Here is a 19,601-nt window from a genome sequence, read left to right on the forward strand (position 1 = left end):
CGTATATCTTCCATATCCGTTCTGTTTTTGCGGAACCATCTATTGAAAATGTTATGCCCAGCCCATGCCCAGTACTTACGGTTTAAACATTATAGTATGCTTCCGTTTGTGATCCGCAACAGACGGAAAAACGGAAACGAAAACACTACTGAAACAAAAAAACTGAAAAACGGATCAGTTTAAAATGGACCTCAAAACCCTACGGTTGTGTGCAAGAGGCCTAAACCCTAGCTGCACAGTGGCATGCCGGTAGTTTAGTGGCCCCAACCAGTCACAGGTTCCCTTTAGAAGTGCTACAGTGATAAAAGTCTAGCTGTAGCCCCAGCCTTAGGATGCTGCCACATATACAAGTTGTTTGATGGAGTTTTTGAAGCCAAAATCAGGAGTGGATCATGAATGTAGAGAAAGTATAAAGGACAGATACGACTTCTCTTTTTTTTTTATTTTTTTTATTTACTTCTGGTTTTGGCTTCAAAAACTGCATCTAAAAACCTGAACATGTAGCCGTACCCTTAGGGAAGCAACATGGTGGTTTTTCTGTGCACTGCATGCTAATAAAATGAAAAACCATCCACACTTGTCACATTGTCCATGCAGTCTGTGGGCAACATGGTGTAGAGCAGAAGGAGCTGAGCAGATTGATACACAAACCCAGATTTACTAATGTGTCTGCACCAATATCGGTCTAAAAAGTGGAGCAAATTGGCACATCTTGGGTTTCTACACTTTCTTTTTTTTATGAAGATGCTTAACAAGGGGCAGGGCTTCACTGGAAAGGATGTGGGCCTAAGATTCACCATTTTGCACCAAAATTGCACCACAATTCTGCCATAGTTAGTACAGAGCTAGAGAAAAGTCTCCATCCTTGCACCAGCATGAGTCCAGGTCTAGACTCTAGACAGACTGTCTAAGCTTACTCTATCTTTAGGATTAGTAAATCTGGGCTATCTATACTCAGGAGTCCAGTGGGTGGTCTTACTCAGTGATCACCCACTATCTCTATGCACACTTATACAAGGAAGGCTGCCAGTCATTGAGTAGGACCTCCAATTGGACTGCTTTAGGGTACTTTCACACTTGCGTTTTTCTTTACCGGCATAGAGTTCCGTCACAGGGGCTCTATACCGGAAAATAACTGATCAGTTTTATCCCCATGCATTCTGAATGGAGAGCATTCCGTTCAGTTTGCATCAGGATGTCTTCAGTTCAGTCGTTTTGACTGATCAGGCAAAAGAGAAAACCGCAGCATGCTACGGTTTTCTCTCCGGCGAAAAAAACTGAAGACTTGCCTGAACGCCGGATCCGACATTTTTTCCCATAGGAATGTATTAGCGCCGGATCCGGCATTCAGAATACTGGAATGCCGGATCTGTCGTTCCTCTGGCCTGCGCATGTGCAGATCGGTCAAAATGTGAAAAAATGTACAAGACGGATCCGTCGATCTGCATGACAAGCAGAGAGACGGATCAGTCCTTGCAATGCATTTGTGAGACGGATCCGTCTCACAAATGCTTTCAGTCAGCGGCAAATCGGCGGATCCTGCAACGACGGAACTGCCCGCCGGATCACACTGCCGCAAGTGTGAAAGTAGCCTTAAATGTATAAAATACAGATTATACTGCATCGTTTCCCACAAAACTGTATATCAGTCTGCTCAGCTCTTCCTGCTCTATAACATGCGGCCTGCAGATCAGACACCATGTTCGGTTGGGGACATCACACTGGAGAAGGCATAATGCGGGTCAGAGATGGCTTTACCTTTATCCCACTGTATATAGTAATAGTTTACATTTCTATAACTTGTAGCAATATTTGAATTCTGAAATACCATATGTTGTAACCTGGCACTAGGGGAAGAAGCGGAGAAAGATGCAGAAATCAATCTGTTAGAGTACCCTTGGTTCCATGGGACACTGTCAAGAATAAAAGCGGCTCAGCTTGTGCTCGCTAGTGGCACTCGGAGTCATGGACTGTTTGTCATCAGGCAAAGTGAAACGCGCCCAGGAGAGTATGTGCTTACTTTCAACTTTCAAGGCAAAGCAAAGGCAAGTGGACTATGTAAAATCTTCTCCCGGTGATTGTTTAGGTGTTAGGAAGTTGGCGAAAGAGGCACCGATCAACCATAACATTTAATTTCTGATTAGCAAAGCCAGACAGCAGGTGACGGCCATTCCTCCCCGTTATTTGCTGACCAGGTTGTGTCTCTCAGTCCAGATGTTTTTTATTGTTTTGTTGAAAAACTTGTATCTTTTCACTGAAGGTCAAAATGACCTTGAGATATGTGAATAGTTTTTTTTCTCTTTTTTTGGGGGAATCGTATATTTTTGGGGGGATTCCTAACATATTTACAACCCTAAAAACACATAAGCAACCTGAATTTAGCTAATAATGCAGTAAATCATGTTTTATGCTATTTTTTACTGTTAAAGGCGGCAGCAGTGTGGAGAATTCTCAGTGTGTTTGCAGGCAACGAAGGAAGCAGATATAAGGCTGAGTTCACACTTCCGTTATTTGGTCAGTTATTTCCATCAGTTAGGCCTCTTGCACACGATGTATGCCGCTCCAGGACATATTGCCCGCTCACGGACCGTATGTCTCGGAGACCATACGGTCCTGTGCATGAGCCCTTATTGTGCGCCAAAACCAGTAGTGACGCCTACTCAGAGATCAGGTGTAATGATTTGATTTGCGCCTATTTAGTGTTTTTGAACCCCACCTGGTTTTGATTCACAATAAGGGCTCATGCACACAAACATGTGCCGGCCGTGCCGTGTATTGGGGACCGCAAATTGTGATCCCCAATGCACGGGCACCGTCTGCGTGGCCTGCGCTGACTGATCCAGACCCATTCAACTTGAATGGGTCCGCGATCCGTCCACACAGCAAAAAAAAAAATAGAGCATGGCAGGCAGGAACCAAAATGCCACGGAAGCGCACCGTAGTGCATCTGTGTCCTTCCACTCCGTGCCTTCGCCATGTTGATCCCAGATTGTGGACCCATTCGAGTGAATAGGCCCGCATCTGTGATATGGTGCACACACAGCTGTAAATCCAGTGGCTTTATATTTCTAGCACCTGATCATTTTAATACCATAGAGGTAACTTTTATGCCGTCACTTGGTCGGTGGCGATCTGACCTTTGAGGCCCTCAATGATTTTGAGAATGAAGGAACTGTAGTGCTAATTTAGTGCTGTGTTCCCTTCGCTGTTTTTCCTGCACTGTGGCGGCCCAGCCCCCTGCTGTACAGATAGCTGCGGCATGGCCCTATACTAGTGAGAATATGCCATCACGTTATGAGATAAGATATATCCCTTTAAAGGAGTTCTCTGTCTTCAGGGTATTGATGGCCTCAGAATAGGCCATCGACATCAGATTGATGGGGTCTGACTGTCAGCACACTGCTGATGAGTTGTTGATGGGGACATGGCCCTTATGTACTGGAGCCTCATCATGGTTTACATGGGTCCTGCTACCTGCCTGTCGTATGATTAGTAATGGCAGTGTAGGATATTGCACTTGAATGGAATGAAGCTGCAATATCCTACACCAGGCATGGCCAACCTGCAGCTCTCCAGCTGTTGTAAAACTCAAATTTCTACCATGCCCTGCTGTAGGCTGATGGTTGTAGACAGTCTGGGCATGATGGGAGTTGTAGTTTTGCAACAGCTGGAGAGCCTCAGGTTGGCCATCCCTGTCCTACACCATTGCTACAGAGAAGACAGCGTGCATGTAGATAACCCCATGTTAACTATGAAGATGCCACAGCACTCGCACAAGCTCCACTACATCTTCAGACAGCTGGTCAGCAGGGGTGCCAAGGGACGGACACCCACCAGTCTGGTAGTGATGGCCATCGGTATCCTAAACCTGGAAAACCCCTTTTACTCTAATCATATACATTGTGTGAAAGTTGATGTTTCCATGGCCCAATGCCGGAAAGCAGCTGGACCTCATTACAGTTAATGGGGATCCGGCAGTCAACTAGAACTCCAGCAGGCCGGAAACATTCACCGGAAATGTGAACGTGGCCTACTGAGCTGCAGTGTAGATTATAAATGTGACTTAAGCCTCATCCACACATCCGTGTCTGTGCTTAAATCCGTGAAAAGATGGCCAGTGATTCCTCCGTGAAGATGTGTTGGGTCCGTGTGTCAGTTTTTTGCTGTCCGTGTGCCATTCGTGTTTCACTGACACTGCACAGCCGAAAAATAATTTTCAAAGCATCTCTTCCTAACGATCCGTGAAAAAAAACGAACCCACAGACTGTGCTAAAACACTGATGTGTGAATACACACATTAAAATGAATGGGGACGTGTGCTGTCCGTGGAGAACATGTACAGCACATGTATGTGGAACACTGACGTGTGAATGAGGCTTAAAAGGTTTTCACTGAAGAGACCAGGCTGTTGTACAGAGATTTACAGGTAATTTTCCATGGGAAAAAGTATTCAAATGAACTCTCCTCCAGAAGGTGGACCACTTGTATCAGCAAACTAGAGATTCCTCCAAAGGAAAGACACACCCATCCGTTTTGGGGTTCTTGTATACAGCGGGGTACTGCTTGTCTGGATGAGTTGCCTCGGAAGCAGTTTTGCTTTAAAGGGGACCTGTCACCGGGATTTTGTGTATAGAGCTGAGGACATGGGTTGCTAGATGGCCGCTAGCACATCCGCAATATCCAGTCCCCATAGCTCTGTGTGCTTTTATTGTGTAAAAAAAAAACGATTTGATACATATGCAAATTACCCTGAGATGAGTCCTGTACGTGAGATGAGTCAGGGACAGGACACATCTCAGTGTAATTTCCATATGTATCAAATCTTTTTTTTTTTACACAATTAAAGCACACAGAGCTATGGGGACTGGATATTGCGGATGTGCTAGCGGCCATCTAGCAACCCATGTCCTCAGCTCTCTACACAAAATCCCGGGGACAGGTTCCCTTTAAGAGGAGTCTCTGGTTTGGCTGAAACAAGATGGTTTTCTTCCTTCTGATGGAAAGCCAATCTGTATGTATGGCTACAGAGAGAGATTTAATACAGTAATATAATATAATAGTGAGGGATGTAAATACATAGATTAGAATATGAAAGCTTCAACAAAAATGTGTTTTCCTGTCTTTCTATGGGAACAGAAATGTTTCCACATTACTAAAAATACTACAAGGCCGGTGAATTTTTAATTGTTTGGGTTTTAACTGTCCTTGCTCTTTCCCCAGCACCTGCGATTGTCTCTGAATGAGAACGGTCAGTGTCATGTACAGCACCTGTGGTTCCAGACCATATTTGATATGTTGAAACACTTTCACTCCCATCCAATACCGTTAGAGTCTGGCGGCTCGGCTGACATCACTCTGCGCAGTTATGTTGTTGCACAGAACCTATCATCTGGTAAGATGTGTTTGCTTTACAAAAATCTTTTACTTAACCCTTAGGCTACCGGAGGTTATTTCGTTTTTGCTTTTTTTTTATTTTTCTTCCCTATTTTCCTTGAGCCATAACTTTTTTATATTTCTGGTCACATAGCTGTATGAGGGCTTATTTTTTCTGGGACAGGTTCTACTTTCTGATGCCACCATTAATTATGGCATAAAATGTAATGGGAAGCGGTGAAAAAATAGGGGTGGAATTGGAAAAAAAACACAATTCCTCCACAGTTTTACAGGTTTTGTTCCCACGGCATTTCGTTTACTGCTAAATTGACCCATGCCCTTCATTCTCTGGGTCAGTACGATTACAACTATACCCCATATGTGTAGGTTTTTTATGTCTAAATAGTGTAAAAATAAATGTAAACTTTGAAAAAATAAAAGAAAAATTACATCACCATATTCTGTCCCCCATAACTTTTTTATACCTATGTCTACTGAGCTGTTTAGGGGCTAATTTTTTGCGGAACAATCTGTAGTTTTTATTGATACCATTTGGAGTGTGTGTGACTTTTTGATCACATCTCATTCCATTTTTTGGGGGGTAAGAGAAGCAATGAAAAAATGGCAAATTGGCCATTTTGACCTTTTTTCCGTTACGCTATTTGTCGTATTGGAATTTTTAAAAAATATTTTAATAGTATGGGCGTTTCGGTCGCGATGATACCCATGACGTTTATATTTATTGTTATTTAGGTATTTATTTTTTTATTAGACAAATGGGGGGGTGATTTAATAACATTTTTATATTTTCTTTTTTATATATACAGTTGTGTTCAAAATTATTCAACCCCCACTGAAATTGAGTGTTTTGGCCAGTTTGACATTGATTTTGATCATTTCAGTCATCTTGTTTACCATTAAATCAAAGAGGCACTTGTAAGTCAGACAAATATAACATAACATTTATAATGAAATAACCACAAATGTCTTTTCTGTGCTCACATCATTATCAGTTTTATTCAACCCCCAAGTGACATTCAATCTTAGTACTTAGTACAACATTCTTTTCCAGTTATAACAGCTTTTAAACGTGAAGCATAGCTTGACACAAGTGTCTTGCAGCGATCTACGGGTATCTTCGCCCATTCTTCATGGGCAAAAGCCTCCAGTTCAGTCACATTCTTAGGCTTGCGCGCTGCAAGTCCCACCAGAGGTTCTCAATCGGATTTAAGTCTGGTGACTGCGATGGCCACTTCAAAATGTTCCAGCCTTTAATCTGCAACCATGCTCTAGTGGACTTGGAGGTATGCTTGGAATCATTGTCCTGTTGAAAGGTCCAACGTCTCCCAAGCCTCAGATTTTTGACGGACTGCATCACATTTTTATCCAATATCTCCTGGTACTGAAGAGAATTCATGGTACCTTGCACACGCTGAAGCTTCCCTGTACCTGTAGAAGCAAAACAGCCCCAAAGCATGATTGACCCCCCGCCATGCTTCACAGTAGGCAAGGTCTTCTTTTCTTCATAGGCCTTTTTCTTCCTCCTCCAAACATAGAGTTGATCCATGGGCCCAAACAGTTCTAATTTTGTTTCATCAGTCCACAGAACACTATCCCAAAACTTTTGTGGTTTGTCCACATGACTTTTGGCATACTGCAGTCGACTCTTCTTATTCTTTGGAGACAGCAAGGGGGTGCGCCTGGGAGTTCTGGCATGGAGGCCTTCATTACGCAGTGTGCGCCTTATTGTCTGAGCTGAAACTTCAGTACCCACATCTGACAAATCTTTTTTCAGTTCCTCAGCAGTCACACAGGGACTTTTCTCCACTTTGCGCTTCAGGTAGCGCACAGCAGTCGAAGTCAGCATCTTCTTTCTGCCACGACCAGGTAGCGTTTCAACAGAGCCCTTTGCCTTGAATTTGGGAATGATGCTTCCTATGGTGTCTCTTGGTATGTTTAACATCTTTGCAATCTTCTTATAGCCATTGCCCTTCCTGTGAAGAGAAATAACCTCTTCTCTTGTCTTCCTGGACCATTCTCTTGACTTCACCATGTTTGTAAACACACCAGTAAATGTCTAGAAGGAGCTGAGTATCACAGTCCTTTTAAATCTGCCTAATTGGTGCTTATTATGCTTGATTGCTGCTCCTTGACATCCACAGGTGTTTTCAATACCTGATCGAAAACACTTGAATGAACCTCTGTTCTTAAGAGTGGTAGTCTTTAAGGGGTTGAATAATTGTGTCAATGAAGAAATCACAAAAAAAAACATTTAATACTGTATTACAAAAACAATTGATGTCATTTTTGTTGCATTTGGTTCTTTAAAAAGTCCTTGTAAGATTTCATTCTGAACACAATTACAAATGTACACTAAATTCCCTAAAACCCTTTACAGCATTGGGGGTTGAATAATTTTGAACACAACTGTATATATTTTTTAACATTTTTGTTTATTTTTTGTGATGATTTTGAAGCTCATATATGCCTATAAATAATGTTTTTAAATTTTTGATTTTGTTCTATCAGGGATTTTTTAAATTACATTTAAACTAGAAGTTGCTAATTTCTTATCCTGGCCTGCCATCTGGTGGGCAAAATAAGAATTGCAGCATGAATACTTAAAGCCTCGTCAGCAGTGATGGACAGTTCGCCATGTTCGCCCGCGAACACATGTGAGCTGCCGTATTAACTCACAAGTCCGGCGATGCACAGGTAAGTCCTTACCTGTGCCTGTGCGCGAGCCGGTCTGAAATAAAATACGGTCACCGGGAGCAGGAAGTTCAGAGAACAGCCTCCAGGGGCCTTCATCGGGCTGTTCTCGGAACTGCCTGCACCCGGACACCGCATTTGTTTCAGACCGGCTCGTCAGCACGAGCTTCCGGGTTTTTGCGCATTTAGATGATCTCGCTTGATCACAGCATCTAAAACCTTTAATTACCGCGATCTGCATTATTGCCGGTCATGGTAATTAGCCGGAGGTCTCTGCTGTATGAAACAGCAGAGACCTGCCGACCATGGCGCCCGCAGCATGTGCGAGCGGACGCCATGTTTACACATGCTTCAGCGCCGTACATGTACGGTGCTGGTAGCGAACGGGTTAAAGGGGAGTTCCCATCTGGAACATTTATACAATATGCTATAAATGTCGCATAGGGGCTGGTCTCACTTCTGGGACCCTCTCCTATCTCAGGAATGGGCCCTCTGTTAATGGAGAGCAAGCTGAGCATGCATGGCTTTTTCCATTCACAACTATAGGACTTCCGAAAATAACACCTTATTTGGTATTTACTATTTAGACCAGTAATACCCAACTAGCAGCCCAGGGGCCACAGGCAGTCCTTATTTGCCTAAGGCCTCATGCACACGACCGTTGTTTTGGTCCGCATCCAAGCCGCAGTTTTTGCGGCTCGGAAGCGGACCCATTCACTTCAGTGGGGCCGCAAAAGATGCAGACAGCACTCGGTGTGCTGTCCGCATCCGTTGCTCCGTTCCGTGGCACCGCAAAAAAAAAATAACATGTCCTAATCTTGTCCGTTTTGCGGACAAGAATAGGTATTTCTACAATATGCTGCCCGTTCCGCAAATTGAGCTTTTATATTAAATTTATTTTTAAGAATTTTTGGTGATGTCATTTCTAATTTTCCATGTCACTAATATGTTTAGTGGATACAAGAAGACAAAAGAGCGATGGTCAGGCGGCACTGCATACACTGATGATGCCGTGATAAACCGGACCGTATGCAGTAAGATAGACACTTCTCAGTGTGGTGCTCAGCAAGGAAAGTACTTGTAGCAGGAAGTTTGCAACTTGGAGAGAAAGTAGAAATAAGGTTGCGGCACTCACCGAAGTGTATGACAATTTCTTTTATTGTAGCTTCCTCGACGGGTAGCTTGGAGAATCCAGGGGCGGACACAAAGTTGCGAGCGGCGACGGCCGTTTCGCGTGCAAGAACGCGCTTCCTCAGGCCACGATTTGTGGCCTGAGGAAGCGCGTTCTTGCGTGCGAAACGGCCGTCGCCGCTCGCAACTTTGTGTCCGCCCCTGGATCCTCCAAGCTACCCGTCGAGGAAGCTACAATAAAAGAAATTGTCATACACTTCGGTGAGTGCCGCAACCTTATGACCGTTTGCATACAGTTTGCCTGATCAGGCAGTCAGTTCAGGCAACGGAACTGCCTGCCGGAATCAAACAACGCAAGTGTGAAAGTGCCCTTAGTAGAAGGTCAATTGAGGGTAAAAAAAAAAAAACTCACCTCCTTCGATTGATTGTGTAGCTGCCGGTCTCCTGTTCTTTCTTCAGGACCTGTGGTGACGTCACTGAGCTCATCACATGGTCCATCACCATGGTGATGGATCATGTGATGAGCACAGTGATGTCACCACAGGTCCTGAAGAAAGAACAGGAGACCGGCAGCTACGCGATCAATTGGAGGAGGTGAGTTTTTTTTTTTTTACCCTCAATTGACCTTCTACTAAGGGCACTTTCACACTTGCGTTGTTTGATTCCGGCAGGCAGTTCCGTTGCCTGAACTGACTGCCTGATCAGGCAAACTGTATGCAAACGGATGTCATTTTTTCTGACTGATCAGGCATTTTTCAGACTAATCAGGATCCTGATCAGTCAGAAAAATGCCTGATCAGTCAGAAAAATGCATTGCAATACCGGATCCGTTTTTCCGGTGTCATCAGGCAAAACGGATCAGTTTTTTTTTGTTTTTTTTTTCATTTTTAAAGGTCTGCGTATGCGCAGACCGGAAGGACGGATCCGGCACTAATACATTCCTATGGAAAAAAATGCCGGATCCGGCATTCAGGCAAGTCTTCAGTTTTTTTCGCCGGAGATAAAACCGTAGCATGCTACGGTTTTCTCTTTTGCCTGATCAGTCAAAACGACTGAACTGAAGACATCCTGATGCAAACTGAACGGATTACTCTCCATTCAGAATGCATAGGGATATGCCTGATCAGTTATTTTCCGGTATAGAGCCCCTGTGACGGAACTCTATGCCGGAAAAGAAAAACGCAAGTGTGAAAGTACCCTTAGCATTCTGTATTAAAGAATGCTATTATTTTCCCTTATAACCATTCTATAAGGGAAAATAATACAGTGAATAAACATTCATCCTAGCAACCAGGCGTGAAAATCTCACTGTATCCACACTTGCTTGCAGATGCTTCCGATTTTCACGCAGCCCCATTCACTTCTATGGGGCGTGAAAAAACGCACAATATAGAGCATGCTGCGATTCACCTCTGAAAATCACCGCTCATGTGCACAGCCCCAGAGAAATGAATGGGTCCGGATTCAGTGCGGGCAGGCAGAGCCTTTCCTCATGAATGTCAGGACTCATCGGCTCGTGCTGTTTGTTGAACAGCTGAAGTGCCTCTTTCACACAACCGTGATTTTTTATTTTTATTTTACTGCCCGTTTTTTTTTGTCCGTATACGGAACCATTAATTTCAATGGTTCCGCAAAAAAAACGGAATGTACTCCGTATGCATTCCGTTTCTGTATTTCCATTCCATTGAAGGATAGAACATGTCCTATTGTTGCCTGCAAATCACGTTCCGTGGCTCCATTCAAGTCAATGGGTCCACAAAAAAAAACGGAACACATACGGAAATGCATCCGTATGTCTTCCGTATCCGTTCTTGCGGAACCCTCTATTGAAAATGTTATGCCCAGCCCAATTTTTTCCATATAATTACTGTATACTACAAATAAAAAAATGTGGGGGGTTCACACATACTGAATACTGAAACGGAATGGAAAAACAGAACAGAAACACAACGGGAAAAAAACGGAATAATGGATCCGTTAAAAACGGACCGCAAAACACTGAAAAAGCCATACGATCGTGTGAAAGAGGCCTAAGATTTTAGGCAAACATTGTATAGCTGCTGTGCTTGGTATTGCAGCTCAGCCCTATTTACTTCTATGGGGCTGAGCTGCGCCTCGGCCATGTGACTGATGAACGTGTCTTCACCGGCCTAGGAAAAGCTGGAGAAGGTTGAAGCGCTACTGAGTGCACCGCTGCCTTCTTGAACAGCTAATCGGGGGGGATCCTGGGTGTTGTACCCCCACCGAATGGATAGGTCATGAGTATTAAAATCTCGGGGAAAAAAAACTTTAAGCATGCAGTAATAGGCTTGAAGATGATATACTTTTAAATGCAAACAGCTCACGTGTTGTAACTTTTTATAACCTTTGTGCATTGATCAGCGTATACGTTTTTTTAACCTGATCCCTCATTCTTTTTAAGAACCTGGACCCTCTGGTGTTGGTTTACAGCAACAAAGCTGCAGGACTGATACTCAATCCCAACACTACTTTTCTAATTCTGGAGGAACAAGTGTTCCGCCTGTGACTCCTCCAGACAACTCCTCTTCCTCGGCACATCCAGCATATCACAGAGTGGAAGGGACTCTTGGCGCCAGAAGCCGAAGCAACAGTGCAGAGCTATTGCTAGAATCATCAAATGGGAGCACGGAAGACTACCATGAAACCGATGGGTCTCGGAGTAGGACAAGGGCTGTGGAGAATCAATATTCTTTTTACTGAAAAATACCATTTTAAGTCACAGCGCTAATTCTTTTCCAGATTTCTAACTTAATTGCTGTTGCTGATAATTATTAGTAAGCCATTTGATGTTATAAAAAGCCAAATCCATAACAGAACCCAAACTGTATTAGCAGAAATGTGAGGACCTCATGTCATGAAATCCAGGGGCATTGGCTGCTAGTGATCAAGTTCAATTGTAATCCATTAAGTTTTGAATGCATTTGTTGTAAATGGAAGCTGGTCATACATTTAAAAGCCATCTGCCAAGAGATTTGTACCTAGGACACCGGCTGGCCTGTTACATGTGCACTTGGCAGCTGAAGACATCTGTGTAAGTCCCATGTTCATATGTGCCCGCATTGCTGAGAAAAATTATGTTTTAATATATATAAATGAGCCTCTGGGAGCAACAGGGGCGTTACCGTTACACCTAGAGGCTCTGCTCTCTCTCTGCACCTGCCGTGCCCTCTCCACTTTGATTGACAGGGCCAGGCATTGTAAATGTCATCACGCCTTGTCAATCAAAGTGCAGAGGACACAACGGTTGCAGACAGAGCAGAACCTCTAAGTCTAATGGCAACGCCCCCGTTGCTCCTAGAGTCTAATTTGCATATATGAAAACATTGTTATTCTTAGCAATGCGGGCAAATTTGAACATGTGACCAACACGGATGTCTTCAGCTGCCAAGCGCACATGCAACATTTGCCAGTTTTATAGGTACAAATCTGCTGACAGATGCCCTTTAAGGCTTATGGGTTAGTACTAGCAGGTAACCATGACTTTTTCTTAGCGCATTGGAAATGCAGATTTAGGCTGCATTAAAAGGATTGGTATGGGACTATGAAAAATGGGTTTAGTTTATTTCTAGAAACTAGCTTTTGTCCAAAGGTTGTATTGCGGCTCAGCAGTATTCACTTGAATGGGCTTGAGCCGCAGTACAGTCCACGGACAGAAGTGGCGCTGTTTCTGGTGAAAATAAATTTTATAAACACAGAAATATTCTTTCTTCATTACAATGAAGCCCCTATACGTATCCCAGTAAACATATTTTTAGGGACTATGAGGCTGCCCATTTATATACTAATTCAACAGGGATTGAGCAGAAGACGAATGTGTTCCAATTCTACATTTCTGTTGCTAAATAGCATATGAATCAGCAAATATTAGTGGAAGATAACTGTGATTTCACAAAACTCCTGACCAGATCAGATATTTAGAAATTTTGATTGTTGTGGATCTGGATGCTGAGACTCCCACCGATCTCTAGAAGTCTATGAGCCCCCGAAGAGAGCCGATCACAGCTGGGCACATCAGTTGAGTAAAAACTTTTGCCCCTTCCTTTCAGTGATTGGTGGGGATTTCAGCACTCGCACCCCCACCGCTTCCTAGGACAGGTCGCTTTCACACAGTCAGTGTTTGGTTAGCGATTTCCATCAGTGATTGTGAGCCAAAACCAGGAGTGGAACCTACACAAGAGATAGGGCCAGATTTATCATTAGCTCGAGTCAAAATAATGGAGTGAAAAAGTCGCAAATTTTTGCGAATTTTATTGGCTCTGCGCTATGCTCGCCAGCTTTCTGAAAGTGGGCGTGTTTTCTTATGTAAATAGATCTCTAGACAGATTTACTAATGGGACTATTTAAAAATTCACAAAGAAATGCGCAATTTCACTCCAGTGAGAACCATGTTTATCATATGCGACTTTTTAATGGAACATGCGACTTTTTCGTAAAGTCGTGTGACTTTTGTAAAGCCGCTTACTGAAGGATAAACTGCTACCGTTAAACCACATTTATCACAGTATTAAAGGGCCATTACTAAATATGACTTAGCCAAAAGTGACTTTGGACATATGTAACAGTGGAGTAAGATGTAAGTGTAATGATGAATCCGGCCCATAGTGTAGAATGGAAAGATTGGCTCCTGTTCTGTGTTTTTGACCCAACCTGTTCTGGCTCACAACCACTGATGGAAATCCCGTATAAAACACTGTCCAAACACTGACTGTGTGAAAGTAGCTTTAGGCCTCATGCACATGACCGTAGTTATTATGGTCCGCATCCAAGCCGCAGTTTTTTGCAGCTCGGATGCGGACCCATTCACTTCAATGTGCTGTCCACAAGAATAGGCATGTCTACAATAGGCCCCCCCTTCCGTTCCGCAAATTGCGGAAGGCACACGGACGGCTTCCGTTTTTTGCGGCTCTCGGACCGAAAAAAACGGCGCGGTCGTGTGCATTAGGCCTTACTCTTTAAGGGTTCTTTGACATCAGAGAATTTTCCATCCAGATGCAATGCTTGTTGGGAACACATAGCATCCGGACTGATCTCTGACCTATTCCTTTCAATGGGTCTGTGTACGTTTCATTGCTTTACATGCATCAACTTTTCGTTCAGGAAAAATCACAGTATGTTCTATATATTGTGCATTTTTCACTCAGCCCTGGCTCCATAGAAGTAAAAAACGCAAGGCATCCGGATGCAATGTGATTTTCACTGATGGATGCTAGATGTTGAAAAACGTGTCAAAAACTGATTGCATTTGCCCGGAAAAATGCAGTTGCAGACAAAACCAGTTTTTCCCTGAACAGATCCTGACCGTATCGCTTGTGTGAAAGAGGCCTAACAGTAGTGCCAGAGACCAGAAGCCTCACTTTCCCCTGACTCAGGAAGTCTAGATCTGTCTAGTGTCCCTCCCTCCCCGTAGAAGAAGCACAAAGGATCACAGTTCAGCACAATTCATTCCTGTACGGTTTCATTAAAACACTATTGGGGGTCATTTATCAAACTGGTGTAAAGTTGAACTGGCTTATTTGCCGATAGCAACCAATCAGATTCCACCTTTTGTTTTTGACAGGTCATTTGGAAAATGAAAGCTGGAATCTGATTGGCTGCTATGGGCAACTAAGTCAGTTCTACTTTACACCAGTTTGATAAATGACCCCATATGAATCCGATCACAGACTAATGGTTACACTGACTGATATCATAGCAGCATAGCTTATAGTGACAATGCACATCCAGTCCTACAGACACTTGAGTCCAATGTGTCCATTACTGTTTGCTTCCACTTTTCATGAACCTTGGCCATTGTCACAGTAGTAACAGAACATGCAGAAGATGGTGGAGATTCTAATATTTCATAGGAGGCCACACACCCCTCTGCTATGGAAATTGGGATATTCAAATATCATGCAAATGTCATACTGTTACGTGGGTCACTTAGCACTGTGTAACTCTTCACGAGACAGCACAAGTCTCCTTATTTCCAGACTAGCACCAGCAGGGTTAATTGCAGGTCTACACGGGTCAGGGGGAATGGGGCAGTGTTCTTAAACCCTTGCTCTGTACTGTTAATGGTTTACATAATGGATTCATTATTGCCCATTTTATGTCATATTGACAGTATCCAGTGGGAGATAGAAGTGATGCAAATCAGAGACAATAAAAGGACAATTTCCAGATTTTCAGTAGATAAGAATGGTCATTGTCCATCCAGTCAGGAGCACAGGAATACGGGCACCAGCGTGAGATGCATTTAATAAACTTAGGCCTAGTTCACACGTCAGTGTTTGGTCAGTGATTTTCATCAGTGATTGTGAGCTAAAAACCAGGATTGGAGCCACCACAGAGATAAGGTGTAATGGAAAGATCTGCACCTGCTCTGTGTTTTTGATCTGCACCTGGTTTTGGCTCACAATCACCGATAAAAGTCACTGATCAAATCACTGAAGTGTGAACTAGGCCTAACTGCTGAAACGGGAGATTTATCAAACTGGTGCAATGGAAAACTAGCTATGTTTCCCACAGCAACCAATCAGATTCCATCTTTCATTTTTCAGAGCTCCTTTGGAAAATGAAAAGATCAGTCTGATGGGTTGCTATAGGCAGCTAAGCCAGTTTCCGTTTGCACCAGTTTTGATAGATTCGCCTCCAAAGTGTTTCAGTAATACATTCTGCATTAAACAGGCTATAGGAATATTGTTAATCATTCTTCGGTTGTATCTTGGCTCATGCAGCAGCTGTTCTTATAAGGCTAGCTTCACACTAACGGTAAATTCTTCCAGTAGGCCGTCGGGGACTTATTAAGGATATAGTATCTGTCATAGCCAGAAAAGGCTGGAGTACCGCCAGACCCATTGACTATAATTGGACTCGGTGGGAATCCAGTCTGCTTCCGGCCGCATCCGCAACCGTCCACAATTATGGCTGAAGTTGAGGCAAAGGACTGGTGTACTTGCCTTACACCAGGTTTGTTATCTATTTTAGACGCTGTTTGTGCCTCGTTAAATGGGTGCCTTGTCTTAGGGGAAAGTGGGCAAATGTGTAAAGATGTGCTGTAATACATCTCAAGTCTAGTTCTAGGAAGCATTACTAAATCTGAGGCCTCATGCACACGGCCATTGCCCAGCCGTGGCCATATTGCGGCCTGCAAACAGTGGGTCCGCAATATGCTGGCACCGGCCGTGTGCACCCGTATCAAGGATGCAATCTGGAGCTGCGGTGCGTAACGGAGGCACGGAACCCCACGTAAGCACTACGGAGTGCTTCCGTGGTGTTTCTGTCTGTGCCTCCGCACCGCCAAAAAATAGAACATGTTCTATTTTTTTGCGGTGCGGACGGATCACGGACCCATTCAAGTTAAATGGGTCTCCATCTGTCCTGGCCGCCACACAGGACGTTGCCCGTGCATTGGGGACCTCAAATAGTGGTCCCTAATGCACGGAACAGCTGCACAACAGCCGTTTGCATGAGGCCTGAAAGAAAGAAAATACCAGAATGTTTAGTTAACGGTGGCAAAATCTGCTAGGGGGCAGAAAGTCAAACATGCAATTAACTGATTAAAGGTCATCAGGGAATAGCCCATGTCACAAAAATCGGATCACTTTCATTTAATTGTGACGTGTGGCTTTAGGTGGCCATCTTCTGATGTCTGAGCATCATTCATATAGTATTGAATGAAAAGGTCTGTTAACAATTTTCAGCAGTTGTAAAATGAGTTGCCCAAAGTACGGTAAATTTACAAAAAGATCATAAAAATTATGATTTGTCAGATTGTTACAGGGGTTGATTGGCGTTGACCACCATTCTAACAATTTGAATGTAAATGGTCGTCTAATTTTTCAGTTGAACAGAAATGATGGAAATATTTGTCTTAAAGGTAAAGACAGTTAAAGGGGTATTGCCATCTTCAGCATCATTACATATCCATAGACTATGCCATAACTGGTGCAGGCCTCACATCGGTTTGTGCCAGCCCTTTCTGTAACACTCATAGACTACTCTGTTGTACTGAATGGAGGCGATGGTCCTAAACGTGGGACCTGTGGAAATGCAATAAAAAATTAATTTACCTAATTCCTGCAGCCTGCATTCAATAAAGGAGTTGTTTCATGACAGACAATGGGGGCACATCACTAGGCTATGCCCCTATTGTCTTATAGTGGGACCCGTGCCTATATCGAGAACGGAGCCCTGAAAGTGAAGGAAGGCACACTGCGCATGCGCAGCCGCCCTCCGTTCATTTTCTATGGGGCTGGCGAAAATAGCCTATATTTCCGTTGAGCCCATAGAAGTGAATAGGAGCGGTGGCTGGTCATGCGAGGTTCACTTCTATGGGGAGCCGGCTTGGTGGTGGCCGGACCGGAGTCCTCCAGCACCTTGCGGGGCTCCGTTCTCGATATAGGTGCGGGTCCCAGCGGTGGGACTCGCACCTATAAGACAATGGGAGCATATCCTAGTGATATGCCCCCATTGTCTATGATGAGACAACCCCTTTAAGGAAAGAATCATACTTAAATACTGTCCATCACTGTGGTCCTGTGGGCTGGCTTCCATATGTCCACCTTCCTGTCTGCGGTTTTTTTTCTTTCTTTCTGGTATTGGCATGGTCACCTGCTCTGTTGCAGCCAATGACTGTCTTCAGCAGTGACATATCTCTTGTGGATACCTTACCATTGAAGCCAGTGGATAGCTGCAGCAGAGCAGGTGACCATGCCCATGCTGAGGAGGAAGAAACAAAATGCAGACAGGAGGATGGACACATGGGAGCCAGTGCACCAAACTGGTGAAGAGCCGGTAAGTATGAAACCTTTCCCTAGCAGAGGCAGGCTGTGGGAATCAGGGAAACATTATGTATTCCTAGACAACCCATTTAAGATTGAAATAACGCTCAAAGAAGTATTCCCATATCATCAAGCGACGGCATATCATTAGAATCTGCAATCACTTTGTGATGGACCTCTGGTACCTTCACCGATCCTGAGAATTAAAGGTTGGCCGGGAGTGCCGCTATGCTGGGATAATAGTGAAGAGGCCACCTCGTTGAATCTTTGTTTTGGCTCCTTCGTTCTACAAGTCAGTGGGGATCTCTAAGATTGGTCCCACCCCGATAATATAGTAATTGCATTGCTTTATGAGATGGGAATACGTTTTGAAGAATTTAAGTTTGTAGACAAGCCTGAAAGCCAGCCATAGCTGCAGTAATGTCTAGCTGTCCTCAGAAGCCTTCTGTGTGGTATGTCCTTTCTTTTGCTATAAGAACATAGACATTTTGGTTAATCGCAAAAATGATTTTCAATATACAAAAAAAAAAAAACTCTTTGCCCAATATCTAGAGCTTCTAATTATCCTCCAGCCTATGACCTGGCTGAAAGCCAGCCATAGCTGCAGTAATGTCAAGCTGACATCTTCCTGTCCTCAGAAGCCTTCTGTGTGGTATGTCCTTTCTTTTGATATATGAACATAGACATTTTGGTTAATCGCAAAAATGATTTTCAATATACAAAAAAAAAAAAACTCTTTGCCCAATATCTAGAGCTTCTAATTATCCTTCAGCCTATGACCTGGCTGCTGCATTAGCCCAAGAATTCTGACCACACGTGATCACAAGTAAATAAGAGCCTGCCGGCCGCACAAATCCGTTGCTTTACAGACTGAATGCAGAGATAAATTTTGAGTAGTATAAAACACCCCTGGATTAGTACAGTGAATAGAGGTTTGGTTGAGCAGTTACAAATGGTACAGTGAATTAGCCAGATGGATAGTTAAAGTTTTTTTTTAGAGATTTTGATATTGATGGCCGATCCTCAGGATAGGTCATCAACATTAGATTGGCGGGGCTCCAACTCGCAGCACCCCTGCCGATCAGCTGTTTGAAGAGCTCCTGTGAGCTCTGCGGTCTCTTCCTACGCCAGTGACATGACATTTATCGGTCACATGGCCAGGGAGCAGCTCATTCAAGTGAATGGGGCTGAGCTGCAATACCAAGCACAGCCACTGTACAATGTGCGGAAATGTGCTTGGTGAGCTGTAAACACCTGGACACCACCTTTAATTCTGTGTTTAGCTCTCTCATTTCACTTTATTTTATATAGTCAAGAGAAGAAAGGCACCTTTGGTTTGACATGAATTGTGTTTCCACAATGAGTATGGTCAATGGTTACTATAAGTGTTTTATTTTTAGAGAACGCTGTAAAAATGTAGACTAAGTGTGTACATTTGTGTTGTATAACTGTGACATAAAAACTGCCAAAATACACACGTGAGAAATGGAGGTTTTTAGTACTGTAATGAGTATTTCTATGTTTTCTTTCGTGTACGTTCCTTTTAAAGTCGTTAATAAAAGATGCTGAAGTATGTCTTGCTGATTTTATGTGACAGTA

The 19,601-nt window shown here is 43.6% G+C and overlaps 1 protein-coding gene across 5 annotated transcripts in view; it reads left to right on the plus strand.

The window, feature by feature from the left end:
• The window catches only part of SH2B2 (SH2B adaptor protein 2), a 101,296-nt gene extending 89,012 nt beyond the window's left edge, over positions 1-12,284 (plus strand). For 4 of the 5 annotated variants that reach the window (XM_044273512.1, XM_044273514.1, XM_044273513.1 and 1 more), the window contains 3 exons: positions 1,852-2,045; positions 5,221-5,392; positions 11,639-12,284. In XM_044273512.1, the coding sequence (XP_044129447.1) occupies positions 1,852-2,045; positions 5,221-5,392; positions 11,639-11,937 (665 nt within the window). In that variant the 3' untranslated portion in view covers positions 11,938-12,284. Of the gene's footprint in view, positions 1-1,851; positions 2,046-5,220; positions 5,393-9,039; positions 9,213-11,638 lie in introns of those variants that run through there. The other variant, XM_044273516.1, reaches the window with a different exon arrangement.
• Positions 12,285-19,601: the final 7,317 nt, after the last annotated feature.

Source organism: Bufo gargarizans, unplaced genomic scaffold, assembly GCF_014858855.1.
Source record: "Bufo gargarizans isolate SCDJY-AF-19 unplaced genomic scaffold, ASM1485885v1 fragScaff_scaffold_703_pilon:::fragment_4:::debris, whole genome shotgun sequence".
Taxonomy (NCBI): Eukaryota; Metazoa; Chordata; class Amphibia; order Anura; family Bufonidae; genus Bufo; species Bufo gargarizans.